General features: G+C 35.5%; 1 protein-coding gene across 1 annotated transcript; it reads left to right on the top strand.

Annotated features, from left to right (window-relative positions):
- The first annotated feature begins 1,531 nt into the window (after nucleotides 1-1,531).
- LOC113497590 lies at nucleotides 1,532-4,022 on the top strand. Its single transcript, XM_026877179.1, has 2 exons — nucleotides 1,532-1,572; nucleotides 1,718-4,022. Exon 2 carries the CDS (start codon nucleotides 1,739-1,741, stop codon nucleotides 3,905-3,907), a length of 2,169 nt encoding a protein of 722 aa, XP_026732980.1. The 5' UTR covers nucleotides 1,532-1,572; nucleotides 1,718-1,738; the 3' UTR covers nucleotides 3,908-4,022.
- The last annotated feature ends 11,975 nt before the right edge of the window (nucleotides 4,023-15,997 follow it).

Genomic DNA, 15,997 nt, shown 5'->3' with positions numbered 1-15,997 from the left:
ACAGGGATTATACTAAAATTTGTGTTAATATTTTTGGTACACAGCCAAACTTTCATTGCGCTTACTGAGGCCACTATCACAGTCTATTGAACTCGGCGTGACAGCGCGGCCGCGATTTGACGCAACCACTAGTCGCAACTGGTCGCAACCGACACTACGCGCGCTATTCCTGAATATCACTGTGTGTTACAACTTTTACGCTCCAGTTTTGTTTAATTAAACTTTGGACTTATCAGATTAACTTGTTTCAAAATATTATTTTGTGTGGACTGACGCAAAACTTTCAGCTATTCAAGCAAAATATAGCTACAGAATGATGTTGTTAACTCGACAAACATTCGCAACTTTCAAAAGTCTAGCCACAGTAAATAAGCCGAACAAACCTTACGAAGCCATTACGGGAACCCTTCATTTATTTTAGCATTGTGTCTTTTACAGTCCGTAAATAATAAAGTTTCAAATTTCTGCACGCTTGTTTATGAAAGCTCACCAATTCATTACTTTATTTGTTTAATAAAGCTGGAACCGCCTGTGTACATTGGGATATAAATTACCTTTAATTTAGGTGAACGATCCAGAAAATATGATGATGTAAAGTTTTCATCAAGCCTTAATAAAAGCGGGCCGGGGCGTTGGGAATAACTACGTAACAAGGGTGCTGCACCTACTTGTTATGAAATTTCGTATGATAAGATATAGGTGTAATGGAGCTTCGGGCGATTTTACTTATTAGAATGCGCTGCCGAGGCCGAGTCCCGCCGGCAGACACCAGACACACGACGTTTTAAGTGTTATGGCCGAGGTAAGTGGGCAAACCCATGTTTTATGTGTAATTTACACGGGTTTGTATTTTATTACACTTTAGAGATATCTTTAAGAAACATTTTGTATTAGCAGACCCTTATTTTATTACGCTAGTAGAGTAGGTATGTCGTAATACTATTAACACTAACGTTTTAAAACTTCAAAGAGGGTCCGAAATAAAATACAACTGTTAGGAAAAATGAAATGAATTTCCGTCAAGTAAATTAAAGGCGAACAACTTTTAAGGAAGCCTTTGCCGTAGCACAGCCGGCTGTTGATTGGAAAAGTATTTTTGATTAAAGAAACTATTTTCAGTAGTTTCCACCAAACAGTTTTCATATGTACCTAATATTCTGTGTCCCATAACATACATTGTAGAACAATCGTAAAACCAGCGATGCCAGACGTACGATAATTATCGTACATGTACGATAATTTCGACACCGGTACGATGTACGATACAATATGTATTATCGTACGCCAAAGTACGATAATTTCCTTCCAACCTTCCTCCGAAGTGGAGTAAAAAGACTAGTCTCCAATGTCTTAAAATACTCTAAAAATACAAAATAATGTCTATGGTCGGGGATTTCCTCTCAAATCTATCAAACCAACGAACGAACGAATGACCATGATAGTTCATTCATTTATTCTTATTTCATAAATTCAAAGCTAAGTTCGCTAGCCGAGTAAAAGTGTAAACTAAGTTTAAAATTGTTAAAAGGTTCAAAATTATTACTTGGATTATTGTATTTTCAACTTTGGTTGGTAAGTGACTAACTTGTTTTTAATTTTTTAGTTGCTTGTCGAGATGGTTTTGTAACAATGTGCACATCGTCCAATTTTATTTAGCAATGTTTTTTTTTCCTGGTTATATAGTTAAGTATTTATTTAGTATTATTTGGGATTTCAGGTAAATAAATAAGATTTTACTATGTCAAGTGATACCGATGACAACAGTGAGGTTTTGGGATATCAAACTCCAAAAAAAAAGAAGATAGATAATTCAAAGCATCGTCTTCAAAAATATAGAAGAGATTGGGAGAAAAACACTAAGGATTTTGGACCTGACGTATCACTGTGGTTAAAACCTCATCCTAACGATAAAGGAAAAGCTAAATGTTCTTGTTGCGATTTAACCTTATCAGCAAATAGTACAACGATTAAACTGCATTATGCATCCAAGCGGCACCAAAAAGTTATGAAGAGTCGAGACGCTACTACCTCAAGCATGATGGCCAAATTTGTTGAAAAGGGTTCATCTGGATCTGGAGTGTCACTACTGAAAAAACAAATTACTGAAGCGGAGCTGAAGATGAGTGCCTTTTTTGCTACGCACAACTTAGCATTTAAAGTAATGGATCATCTTGTTCCAACGTTAAAATCCTGTTTTCCTGATTCTACAATATGCCAAGGAATGCAAATGAAAAGAACTAAATGCACACAAATTGTGACTAACGTGATAGGTGCTGCACACGAAGAAGAAATATGTGAGAAATTGAAGAAGGTAAAATTCTCTATTCTGACAGATGAGTCTACTGACATGTCTTGCAAGACATCATGCATTATGGTCCGATTTTACGACTCGACAGCGGGCCGTATTGTAAGTAGGTTGTATGACTTGCATGATGTGTTCCCAAAAGGAGATGTGGCTGCTGCCGAGGAAGGTGCCACTGGTGCGCGGCTTTACGAGCTGATGATAAGCTCTTTAAAAGCAAATGATATACCTTTGGAAAACTTATTGGGCTTTGGTTGTGATTCTGCAAGCAACAACGTTGGTGACTACAACTCCATTATAAGTCGTCTGCGACAAGAATGTCCAGGTGTTATCTTAATGAAATGTGTATGTCATTCTTTGCACCGGGCGTCCAGTGATGCATGCAAGACCCTGCCACGATTATGTGAAGATTTGGCCCGAAACATTTTTTCTTATTTCAGGCAAAGTGCCAAGAGAAAGGCTCAGTTGCAGCAATTTCAAGAGTTTACATCCGTAAAGGATCACCAGATGCTTGGCTTGGCTATCACACGCTGGCTCTCCTTTCTACCTGCGATAGAACGAATTTTGGAACAGTGGCAAGCTCTTCGGCTTTACTTTACTGATGTCTGGCTTGCAGAGCGTACGCTTGCAGCTGAACAAATTTTCAATGCCCTTCAAGACCCATTTATGAAATTGTACTACAGCTTCTTAGCTTGGGTGCTTCCGAAAGTCACTTATATGAATGCATTTTTTCAGTCAACAACAGTTGTAGTCACGACACTGCATGACAAAATGGCAACTGCATACCGTGAACTTCTTTGCACGTACATGTATCAGGACTATGTTGCAAGGACAAATCTCACAGAAATTCAACCTGACGATACTAGCAGATTCATACGGCTAGAGTGCATATATTTGGGAGTCGCTGTCATGGAAGGTCTTAATAATCCTGATGTGATGGCAAGACCTGACCTTATTACAAGCTTCAGATCAAAATGCCGAGACTATCTGATTCATTTATGCAAAGGAATTAAAGATCGTTTCCCATTTGACGACAAATTACTGATGGCGCTGCCGGTTCTACAACCAGAAAAAGCTTTGTCGGCAAGACAACGAGATAGAACTCCGTCACTCTTATTTTTGTGTGAACTATGTCCCAGAGCGAAACCAAGTTACCATAATGAATTGCAGCAACTAGACGACGAGTGGCGACGTCTATCGTTAGATCAAGTTAGTCCAGATGTAGCCCAGGAAAAAGAAGTTGACGTATTTTGGCATAAAATTTCCCAAATAGCTATTGATGGAGAGAAGACATACACAGTTTTACCTCAATTTGCTCTGGCCGTTTTGACACTTCCACATTCAAATGCAGACACCGAAAGACTATTCAGCAAAAATAATTTGACGAAAACCAGAATAAGAAACAAACTTGCAACAAAAACTGTCAAAGGGGCTTTACTTTCAGCGCAATGCGTAAAAAACCAATCAAAAGAATGCTGTTATGGTTTTAAACCAACTGAAAAAATGATATCTCGAATGACTTCAGCAGTCCTTTATTCAAAAACGGCTGGCGCTGCTGCAGAGGTAGAAGTAAATAGTGATTCCGATGATCCCACTCTTTTATAAAATAAATAAGTTTTTTAAATTTCTGTCTAATTTCACAACTTCCTAAAATTCCGTTCCGTTGTACGATAATTTTTCATATGGTACGATAATTTTCGAATATTGATACGATAATTCACTCGCATTCGTCTGGCAACCCTGCGTAAAACCATAAACTATGCATTACGCAGTTAATTGACGCGCTATCGATAATTGATTAATGTAGCCCACCATTCTGGAATCAATTGCGAAGCGGAGTATAATTAACCCGTAAATAATAAGCAGCCGCCATAAATCTAGTCGGCGGAAAGGTAAAACGTTGCGACACCTAATATTTTATTAACATGTCATAAAATTTGTTATGCCGAAAGCATTGTGAGTTCGCAGGTTCAAAGGAGCTGTTTCTTTATTTAAAGTCATATTCTGGAGTAACGTGCACAGTCGCTACAAAACATAATGATTCGAATGTATCTCTGTCGTGAAACTGTACCTCTGGGAACCGCGACTAATAAAAATTCCGGCACGCGCGTTACAAGTGTGCTTTCGAGAAAGTAATCCACGAAGAAATACAGCCTCTACCTACAGCTTCCACATTTGTAACTGGGAAATCTCCATTTCTCTTTGACTACCAGTCGTTTCAAAAGCCACCGGGTCCCTGGTGTGTCGTATGAAGGCGACACTCATAAAAATTCGCCGTGCCGAAGTTCCCCGTAACGTGTCACAACGCTCAAAGCGAGCGCAGCGGATTTCGTTGTATTATAATTTTATAAGCTACTTATGAATGCGATCCTGTTTCATGAACGACTCTTTAAGGTCGTACTACGACGCACATAGTTTTTGGTATAGGGTCGGTTTGTAGACATATTTAAAGTGTGCATATGTAAAATGTAAACATTTCCAAATACAAAGTGTTTAAAAAAACCTGTGCGCAAAAAGACGTCGTTGACATAAGCCAGTTTTTAAATTTTAATAACTTTTATGATCAATAATGATTGAGATCCGCGAAAGTACGTACATAAACAGTAACTATGATTAAACTAACTTTTGCCAAGTTGAGACAGTCTTTCAGCATTACCGGATTCATAACCACAGACACCATGTCACATAAATAAAACATATGTAAGTATATCAATACCAACCTGATCACTACAAGTCAACAAACAAACACTCATTACACGTACAACTGCGTTAATTTATTTCGGCATCTTGAAAATAACGGGACACAAACGACGCAATTAATTCGGCTGGTATTATTGCATTAAATCACTGTTGATCGTCCTGCTCGTTAGCGATAACTCACTATCGTAATCAATATAATTTCAATTAACAATCTTTATTTATGAGGTTTATGTGGCAGTAAATCTGAGATGATGTCTCTAGCCTCCCTCATTAATAAACAAAGCAGGGTACAGTGAATGGCGAACCCGGTGTGTTACGACGACCGGTGGGTCCGTAATAACTGCGAAGTGGGCTCGTAACCCCGTCATTTGTTAACATATTTGATTAAAACCTGTAATTCATTTAAATATTAATAAGCAGCTCACGTGCTCTTGGATAATTACTTATCTCATGCTAACATGCAACGGTTGCGTAATATCGTAGTACTGTTATTTGTTTTAGTACTATTATCCAAGAAAATCTGTATTTAGTTTGGTTATGTCGTTTGTTTTGCCAATCAATATATCTACACGACCGAAGTTCTTTAGGTTTGTCGAAATCAACAACCAGAATATGCACACACTAAAGTTGATCGCTATCTCTTAATAGTGACGCGAGCACGTAGAATTACTGTCAGTTTCTCCTTCTTCTTATACTTCACGATGCCGTATTGCATATCGTTCCCGTGATCCCTAGTAAAAGCGTCCATCAGTACTCTTTCGCGGTAGTCTGCGAAAGTATTCCTATTTGGCCTACTACTATAGGATCAGGAAAGCTGGGTTGGTTTTAACCGGTACGAGTCTGGCATACCACTTTGTCTTCTGCAAGGCGGAATTGTCAAAAACAGGCGCCTAAAACGGGTGAAAATAGTTCCTCAAAAGGTACTTAGTCAGAAAGAAGTAATCACTACTTAGAAGCAGTATAGGCTCTAGTGGTGGCATTGTCAAGTCAATAAGGATCGTGGTGTGGTTAACCACCACGGCTGTATGGGATATATTAACTAAAGTACCGTCGCAATACACTGCACTGCCTAGCATCTCCCGAAGTTAACTAACTCGCGGTTATCAACAAGTTACTATTGTATAACTGTGTTGCCTGTGTCTTGATTAAACGTGAGTTTCATCTAATTGTAAATTTCCTTATTTAGTTTATTCATATTTTTCTGTATTCATAACTTCGATAATTTTTAATAACCGATGGACTTGCAATTTACTTATATTTTATTAGTTGCTCTTCTTTTAATTTATGATATTTTGCTTTCAAGAATCAAATCAAAATCATAATGAAGTTTTTTATAGTTATTCGCTCCTTAAAAAAACAACTGAAATTCGGTTATCAAGGGAGCACACCTATATGATGAAACTATGATTGAAAGCTAGGACGGCTATAGACTAAGAGCAATAATACGACTAGTCACCACATGCAGCACTCGTTCACAACTATGACCCAAGGATCAGCCATCGCCCCTTACACCAAAATTAGAGACGTATTAGTGACGTAACCCAATGTTAGAAAACTCTTCAAACTCATTTTTTTTAAGTATGTTTTTATCGCAGATTTTGTTTCTCATAACATTTATAATTTACTTTCATAAACAAACAAGGAATCGGTATTTCATCCGTCACGTACGTCACAGCCGACGGGCATCATGTGTTTAATTTCAACTCGGTAGGTACGATTGCACTGCGTCTTCAAACACATACCTAACACTGAACAATTTGAACCTTATTCAATTGCAATAAGACATATTTATGATTTTCTGATTTTAACGTAGGTCTGGTTCCTCGGTTCGCAATTAAGTGCTTCCTGCACGTTCGTGCGGCAAAGGAGGTTAGTCAACTAATTATGACACTCTTTTCCTTTGAATTTGTAACGTTTGAAAACCTCGAAATAGACAATAATTAGCACTTCGTTTAAGTATTCAGTGTTAGTTGCACTATTTTTGCTTGCCTATTTCAGTGGAAACACTAGGAGAGGAGGATTGCATGTGAAAAATAAAAATACTATTCTTAATTCAAGACTCTTCTATTGTAAACATAAGTTATCTATCCTCGTGTTTTGTATTTTTGATAGTTTAATTAATCAGTAGTGAATATAAATTAGACAATTTTCTTCCGCTTTACAATAATTTAGTGACTGCGTAACGTAGTAGGTAATAACTACTCATATCTTTTAAATGGAACTGACTCAAATGAAGTGAGTAAGTATACAAAAAGTACGTATATTTATTTATTTGGACTCAATATATTGAATATGTTACATATTGGGTATATTTTGCAATTTCCTTTTGTTTATCATGTCTGAATCCGGTTTCTCGGACTTAGCGTTATTTTCGCAAGAGACTTTCTAGACGTTTGTTCTGCGAAGAAATACTTGCTTATAATCAGAAAGTACGTATGCATATATTGCCATGACGTGAATATTTAATTTAGTTTAATTAACCAAGCATGACGCGTGCTACGCTGTTAAGTAAAAAAATAATTTGTTTTTTTTCTGAGAACTTACCTATTGCAGATATTTGTTTGAGCTGATCTTGATATATCCTCTACTGATAAAAAATTACAAATATTTTTCACACGGTTTCACTGATCGATATAAACACAGTAGGTCTTATATTAACATTCTATTACAAAATAAAATGAGCTCACCTAAAGAGTGTTATTAAACAATATTCAAGTTCATAGTAACCGAAACTAAAACTCGTAAATAACAGCCTATTACACGAGTGGCACTCCACCTTTGGCACAGAACAGCACCGACACATGAATCATGAACCAAACAAAGTTTGATTATAATGATTGAATAGTTGATGTGCTAACGTGAACTAGTTGCATTAACAGTCGGGCCCGTTACGTAGACACTTCAATAATGTAGGCACATCATACATACACCCGGCCAGAAGTTGTCAAGTTTGTGAATTTAGCATGTAATGCCGCGGGCGCTGGCGCAATACGCCTATTGCAGCTTTAATGCCCTGCGGTTTGGATTCGGTCCACGTACGGAGGTCACTATAAAAGTGGTCGGGCCCTGGCGGTGTTCAAATTGTTTTCATCCCACAAACTCACACGCTACAGTTAACATGGCAACCAAACACAAACTTAATTTATTCTAAAGTTAGATTAGATTCTGTTGCTTTGTGCGCAAAACTATAACTAAAACCAACACCCGCATTTTGTGTATATTTTAATAGATTTTAACGTGCCGTTGTTTGTCGGAACTAAGGGGTTAAAGGTTTAATCAGCTGTGCTTAATCTCATAGCGATATGTTTTACTGAGTTGCTCACCAACAAAATAAAAATTCATATTTTATTTTGGCGCGGGCGTCGATGTTAAAATATTCAAATATTCTGACGGAACACTTGAGCCTCTAGCTTCGGGCCGACATTTCAAAATGGAAATAGACCTGTTCGTGCCTACAAGGGAAATCGTATTCGACATTTGACGCAAAATGATGATGCAAATTTCACGAAAATATTATGCGCGGTTAAATATCAATGCTAACCGCTCTGCAAGTGTTCGATTTGTGAACCGTTTGAATTTCACTTAAATATAGCTTTTGCCGTCACATTAGGCTTTGCAATGATAATAAAAAAATTACGCTTTTACTGAGACAAACTTTTTTCATAAAGGTTAAATACCTTTACCTTTTAAATTCTGAATATTCTTATCTTGATGGAACGAATACATTTTCTAAAATTCCAGTTCCTTATTTATTCCGAGGCAAATATTTTCTTAGTCTGCTTGATACATTCGTGCAATGTACGAACGTAAATATATCATCTGTAGCAAAGGCTGTAACCAAACGAGTTTGTAACGACTTGAGGTGCATCACTCGAAATTTGAATTTCATATTTCGGTACAGCATAGACAGTACTTGTGGCGAGGTATGTGCCGGTAGTAATGTACGAATGTACTTCTACCTCCTTGGTAAACTAATGATATTCTTGAACGTTAGTGTTGCTACATGAAAACAGTTTTGATCATAGACTTAATTTTGCATATGATGTGTCAAGATATGAGCATTCATGTGGTATTGAAAATTTGATATTTAATAAAGGTTAGCTTAATAGTTTAATCAACTCCAAGTTTCACAACTAAAATTAAATTAATCTTCATGACTATGCAAAACACGAATTATGTATTTACCTTTTGTATTCAAAGAGCCATAAGCCCAATGTGCAAATACTCTTAGATTGTGGGTCTAGACATTCAACCTCATCTCCATAAATTGAGATAGGAATAACTTATACAACAATAGCGTAACTACAAATGGTTGAAACTATTAAAGCTTCGTAAGCAAGCACGGGAGGCCCGATACTCACACAATAAAATGAAAGCCGCAGACAAACTGTTACACTCACAATCCCACATATTATGCATATGCTATTATTCCAAGTTATAGTTTCTACGTCTCTAGTTAGAACTTCGTGTGAATTGTTAAATTCCATTTCTGAAAAGCTACTCTGTGGCACAGGCGTCCCTAGTCGTCCCTACTTCCTAACTAGAATTTAATTATGAATATCTGGAGACTATGGGTACTCACAGTTTGGTTCAAAGCGTTAACTTGCGTACGCTAGGCTCATTGTCCGCTGGCTCGACACTGCCATAACAGTCACTATATAAAGACCCCTTTTATAGAGCGAACGATATCCGTTATGAGTCAGGTGAAAACAAAGGAAAACACTTCACAGTTCGATTTTTGTTTTTCGGTTCGACAATTAAACGAAATGTCAATTTGTTTGCTTTACTTTTAAAATAATGACTTTTACGTAGTCAATATATACAACATAGTATCGGCAATAAAAGTCAATAGTGAGTACTAAAGAAAAAAAATAACCAACGAATTTTATTCCTTGATTATAATTGAGCAAAATCAGACTTTAAAATTCATATTTTCTGATCATCATTTCATCATTAAGAACGGAATGTTTGGCGTGATATGTTTCAGGTTCAATTTTTGTAAAGCCATTCTTAAATGATAAATATATTTAATATTAAATGTTTTTGAATGATGTTAAGAAAAAAGGTACATTGGTTGTGAGTCGGGCCGCGGGCAGTTGCGCCAGTCATCTTTTTCGCACGGGCATTAATAGCGATTTGAAACAGAGTTGGGTGATTTTGCATAATATTCTCAATGATCTATCTGTTTGCCTAATGGAATTATCAAGTAGATACTGGACGACCCCTCAATGAATTAAGTAAGAAGTTGTTTTTACGTCTTTTTGGGGGCAAATAGTATAATTTACTTTAAACATCGCTATTACATTTTGCTTTTAAGAGAATTGTGTTTTTTTTGTATTCTGTTAATAAAAAAGTTTGAAGACTTTAATTCGACAGTAATAATTGTAGTCTAAGTTACTGTATTACTTTTGTCACCGTATTTTACTGAGCACCTAAGAGTCAACAAAAATTAGTCTGCCTTTCTGTAACTAAAAGTCAGATGAACTTTTTATTTATTATTCCTGATCTATCCTCAGGACTTTAGACAGTGTAAACTATTTTAAAGAAACCTTTTTACGTAATTATCAAGTTAAACATACAACAGCGTAAAAATAATAATTAAAAAACATTGCACATATTTTTAACGAACCATGAAAGTAATTACTCTGTAAGTACAAGCTTTTTGAATTAAGCATTTGAGTAACTACACAGAAATGTACTTTAGGTGACAACGAAACAGTTTGGCGTGTGCACTATCAGGGGTCATAACATCACAATCACACGTAAACATGTTTACTGTTAAGGTGTGTTTAAACCAGACAGCTACAGTTTTATTATAAATAAAAACCATATTTAGTACATGAAACTAATATTTTTTAATGATTTAATATTCATGTCAAGAGAGTTTCTGAACATTCAATACATAACGAATAGTTGTATAAACTTAAAAAACTATACGTAATTTTGTATGAGACCAATTTAAATCCTATGCAAGAATCAAACACCGCGCCGAGGTGACCCAATGCTACATGACTGGTAATTTGCACCTTTAAGAATGATCCTTTATAAAATAATGATCTATTTATAAATATCATAAATAAAAAACACAAGAAAAGAGCTAATCTCTAGCTTTCCTTGACGTTAAATAAAATTGACACTCATCTTTGTGCATAAATAGAATACAATTGTGTCTATTTTTGTTCTGGAAGTACATTTTCATTTCCCTTTCTCTAAGGGATACGCCTACGACGTGATGCGTGAAGACACTGTCAATAGAGTGAACTTCATAAGGAATAGTAACAGTCGCCTACGCAGTCTGGAGCTCAAGATGATTAGGTAGCGAAAATAGAACCGGTCAAGTACAAGTTGGCCTCGCTACAACGAGGGGTCTGTACAAATAAAAAAGAAAAGAATCTTTCATACAAATCGGTCATCTATTTGCATTATTGACTGTTACAATCGTTTTGAAACCCAGTGCCCACATAAATACTTACATATATCCTGTGTAGATAGGCCAATTGTCTAACTATCAAAATTAATCAAATATAGCCCAATGACCTGGTGACAGATGGACGGATAGAAAGACACACAGCAGAACCTTAATAACATCGTTTCGTGTTTACCCATTGGATAGGGAACCCTTAAAGTGAAGCTAAAACAAAATAAGGAAAAAAAAGAAAAAATATCAACTTAACGACATTAGTTCTACATTTTTCTCTCGTCTTGATATATTTGTAAAGACGGTTCAATGTAAATCGATCCGTCTACAGTTGTCAGTTTTCATTCCATTTTCATAATATTCTTGGATACACGTTTGTTGGTAAATATAGCATCTTCTTTAAGTAAAACTATTACACCTAAGGATGGTGCAATACGTTAAGCTTAAAAAGATCTTGTACCTAAGGTATAAGCATGTAGCTTCTTGTTAAAATACAATTGATTCAGAATTTGAATAATCATCTTACTTCACTTTATACATAGCTTATAATTCCGTTATCCACAATATCTACGGTTTTCCAATACAGTATTTCGTTCAACTCTGTTTTGCTCTAAACTTGTTCGTAAAACAAGCCAAAACAGTATAGAACAAGCATTTGCTTGATCTCAGTTTAGTTGAGAAGATGTTCTTCACAGGCCAGGGGTCTACCACCACCTCTTAAACCCCCACCCAAAAAGAGGGCTGTTGTTAGTTTGATGTATCTTTCTCTCTGTCTGTCGGTGGCATCATAGCTCTCGAACGTATTGAGCATTTTGAAATTGAATTGAATTTGTATTGTAAACTTTTAGCCGAGCCGATTAAAAGTTGTAGTGGATAAAAGTTTAGAAAAATAGCTAAAGGTTAGCAAACATTGATGACTTAATCTAAAGAGTTCTAAGCTTCGTTTGATGACAAAATTGGTGGTGGGTAATCACTGTCGGTTTAAATTTTTTTAATTTGTCACGTTCTCACACCTGCAGCACTATTTCTTTAAGAAATGATGATAGGCCCCCGGGCAGAAGCGTTCTAACTCTAACTCGATTTCATGTTTCGGTTCATGTCTAATTTTGATTCAACTGTGAATTATTTGTTTGTGTTATACAGTACTACACTTTATATTGCACTGACAAATCCAAAATAGATTCACAATTAAATAAATCCTATTTTTATGCTTAGTATTCGGAGACCTTTACAAGAAATCAAATTCAATGAAGTTTGATGCAAATATTTTCTGCATAGACGAAAAAAAAGTGAAATAAAGGTATTTAGGCTTATTCCACAATATAGATAGTAGACTTCGAACGAAACAACTCAAATCAGGTATTCTGAGAAACTACTTAACTCCATTTTGTTATGTTCACTTAAGCCATCATAAGTACCACTTCTTAAAAACCCCATAGAAAGCAGACAGGAAAATTATTTTCCCGAAATAGTTTTACACTCGCACATAAAACTTTATTGTAGATGACCTAGAAACTCTAGCACTAAGGACTAGATATACTAGTACATAAAAAAAAAACTTTCAGCTTAGCAACGAGTTAATAACCCACTTCTTTTGAGTATAGACTCTTCTCAAATCCTACTAGCAAAGAATTCGAGACGCGATGAACCGTTGGAAGTGTCATTTTACTCCGTTTTTGTTCGGCTTTAACTATATTTCACTTGTAACGAAATGAAACGAATTTGGACATTCGAAGTTGAAGATAACGTGAGGGTAAACGACACTTTTCTCGGGTCGAGCCTCGAGTTAAGAGGGTATTGACGGAACGTGTGTGTACGTATGTTCATGGCATATTATTTACGAAGACATCGCCATCCGCCAGACGACGGTTTTCCGTAATCAATTTATATGAAATGGATGTATTAGCTTAATGTTTATTTGTTTAAGCGTTTTGAGGTTTATGTTGCGTATAAATATTTTGTCAGAGGTTTTTGAAGTAATTGAATACATATTTTAAATCCAGAAGTAACGTTTGTTTTAGTGCTTTGATTACAATATGAAGCATGCAATGAAATAATTGTGGAAAAATAAAAGACTTGAAGTAATAACCATTAAAAAAAAGCATTACCAATATAAACAAGATGAACATTAATTAGAACATTACGTAAAAGAAAAAACAATACCTACAGAATAAATTTATAGAAGTCGAGTAAAATAATACGTGAAGCAGCGATACGAACATGATATTCTGTTTTCATTTCAATTCCAAACAAAATGTATATTCCGAGCTTAGCCATAAATAAGTGTGATACCGTGACCACTCTCGGAGCAGCCGGCCCGAGTGCCTACTTACCTACCAGAAAGCTTTAATGCAAAATTGGATTTCGCGGTCCATTAATTTTCAATTTGCGTGATTGCAATTTTGGAGGTTTGCTCCTCCCAAAGACGTCTGGATTGGGGACAGAAAATAACAAAAAGGATTTAAGATGAGATTGGTATGAATACATTACAGTCCTACTTCCCGACTTATTTATCTAAGACAACGCTCCGTCTCATTCCGAATAAAGCTCTTAATGCATTCTGTTAAAACGACACAACTATTTATATAAAGTTTTACTTTAATTATTCAGCCAGTTTAAAAGCTTATGCCATAAATCGTACACATAAATGTGATCTTTAGTTTATGATATGAAGATAACTATTTTCACGTAGTTTTGGATAAACTTTTTGTTGTTTATTCAAAGTAGGCATGAAAATAATGAGATTAAAAATCTTATTATGACTAAAAGCTCTTTTTCGTACGCTGATAAATTATATGAGATGTTCTTAGGATTTGAGATCTTACTGCGATGGATCATATTGTAACTGAAATGAAATTGAACATAGTACCTACATATTTTGATCTGTTTACAGAAACAATTTCGAGTAAAGAATTTTGTGCGTATCGTCATTGATGTAACAAAATTATAATTTGTTTTAAAATATACTAGCTGTTGCCCCCGACTTCGTCCGGGTGGTTAGAAGATATAAGTTAGGAATTTTTGAACGGAAGCCCTCGAAGATGAATATTTTTCCCTGTTTTTGCCACATTTTCCATTGTATCTTCGCTCCTACTTATTGCAGCGTTATGTAATATTCCTCGATGAATTATCTATTGAACACAAAAAGAATTTTTCCATCAAACTTTTTTCAATTGAACCAGTAGTTCCTGAGATTAGCGCGTTCAAACAAACAAACTCTTCAGCTTTATATATTAGTATAGATTATAGCAAGGATATTAGCAACATGAACACAAAAACATGAATTTATCTAAAAACGAAGTGCTACTTACCAAAGATTAAAGCATAAATCTGTATGTCGAGACACAAAGTGACTTGGCTGACTGAGCATTCGCTCAGTGCTTTCTATTCACCGAAGATTTTAGTCAATCGTTTATGGATGCCTAATGCAGAGCACAAAGAGAAGTTTCCGTTATTCTATCAGAGACACAGTAGGTACATGTGCACGACTGTTTTATTTCAGCTGTAGGTATGCGCCCGCCGATGTAGTTATGTTCCGAGCCATTTGTTGGAGGGACGTTTAAACGGCGAAAAAACGTGACAAGAAAACGGAACCCTTACATTAAGCTTTCTTTATTGTACGCCAACGCTTCGTTTTGTTCTGTGTGTAGATTAAAATATGATATTTATGAGATACGAACATAATCTGATTAAGATGGCCGAAGACCGCTGGTTACAAGTTCTGAATAAAATATTGATGAAGCTCCAACGAATTTCGGGAGATAATTTGAGGATAATGCGGTTTTAAATTGTTCTTTTTTTTTGGAAGTCGAAATGTTCTTAACTTCTTGTCGTGTTACAAATTACCACTGAATTCAAATATACTTTGTACAACAAATGTTCCGATAGATTGACTAAATGGAATTCATTTAACGCGAGTAATTCCACTGGAGGATAATTTTATTGGCCTAACTTTTTTATCAAATGATTTCAATATACACAGGAGGATTTACTTTTACCAAAAAATTACTTAGAACAAAATTGAGTTTTCAGTGACCACAACAAAACTATTTTCAATTTTATTTAAGACTTGTGTAGTCTGCATTCTACTTAATTCAACTGATGTTAGGTATTTGATTTCTAACAGCTGTAGTGTACTGTGTGTTCTCTAATGCACTCATCCAATCTGACAAGAAAAATCACTCACTATTTCATGACAACGTATTTCTTCAGCACACCTTTATTCTTACTTTAATTTATATAAAAATATCGAACTTGTACGTTGCTAGTGCAAAGCAAAACCCACCAACAATCGAAATGTAAAAATAATAAAAAAAGCATTATTTCCAAAGAATTCTTTATATTTCACTGAATGTCTGTAATTGGATCAATTTGAAAGTATTTTTATACGCATTTGGCTGACGCCCTGGATTGTTTACAGTCACAAATTTTCTCAGTAAAACAGCTATTTTATAAATACAAAAAACCATTCTCTAAAGAAACTCCTACCTTAATCTCTAAAAATATGACTAGGTACGTATCTATTCAACAGAAAAAGTTGTATGATATGAATGACAATACAAAATCACGTACAAAAC

The sequence above is a fragment of the Trichoplusia ni genome, chromosome 9, assembly GCF_003590095.1.
Source record: "Trichoplusia ni isolate ovarian cell line Hi5 chromosome 9, tn1, whole genome shotgun sequence".
Taxonomy (NCBI): domain Eukaryota; kingdom Metazoa; phylum Arthropoda; class Insecta; order Lepidoptera; family Noctuidae; genus Trichoplusia; species Trichoplusia ni.
Note: the sequence above shows the minus strand (reverse complement) of the source record. Positions and strands in the feature narration are given on the sequence as shown.

Bases quoted from the DNA above. Each gene is read 5' to 3' on its own strand.
- LOC113497590 (XM_026877179.1), top strand. From the start codon at position 1,739: ATGTCAAGTGATACCGATGACAACAGTGAGGTTTTGGGATATCAAACT.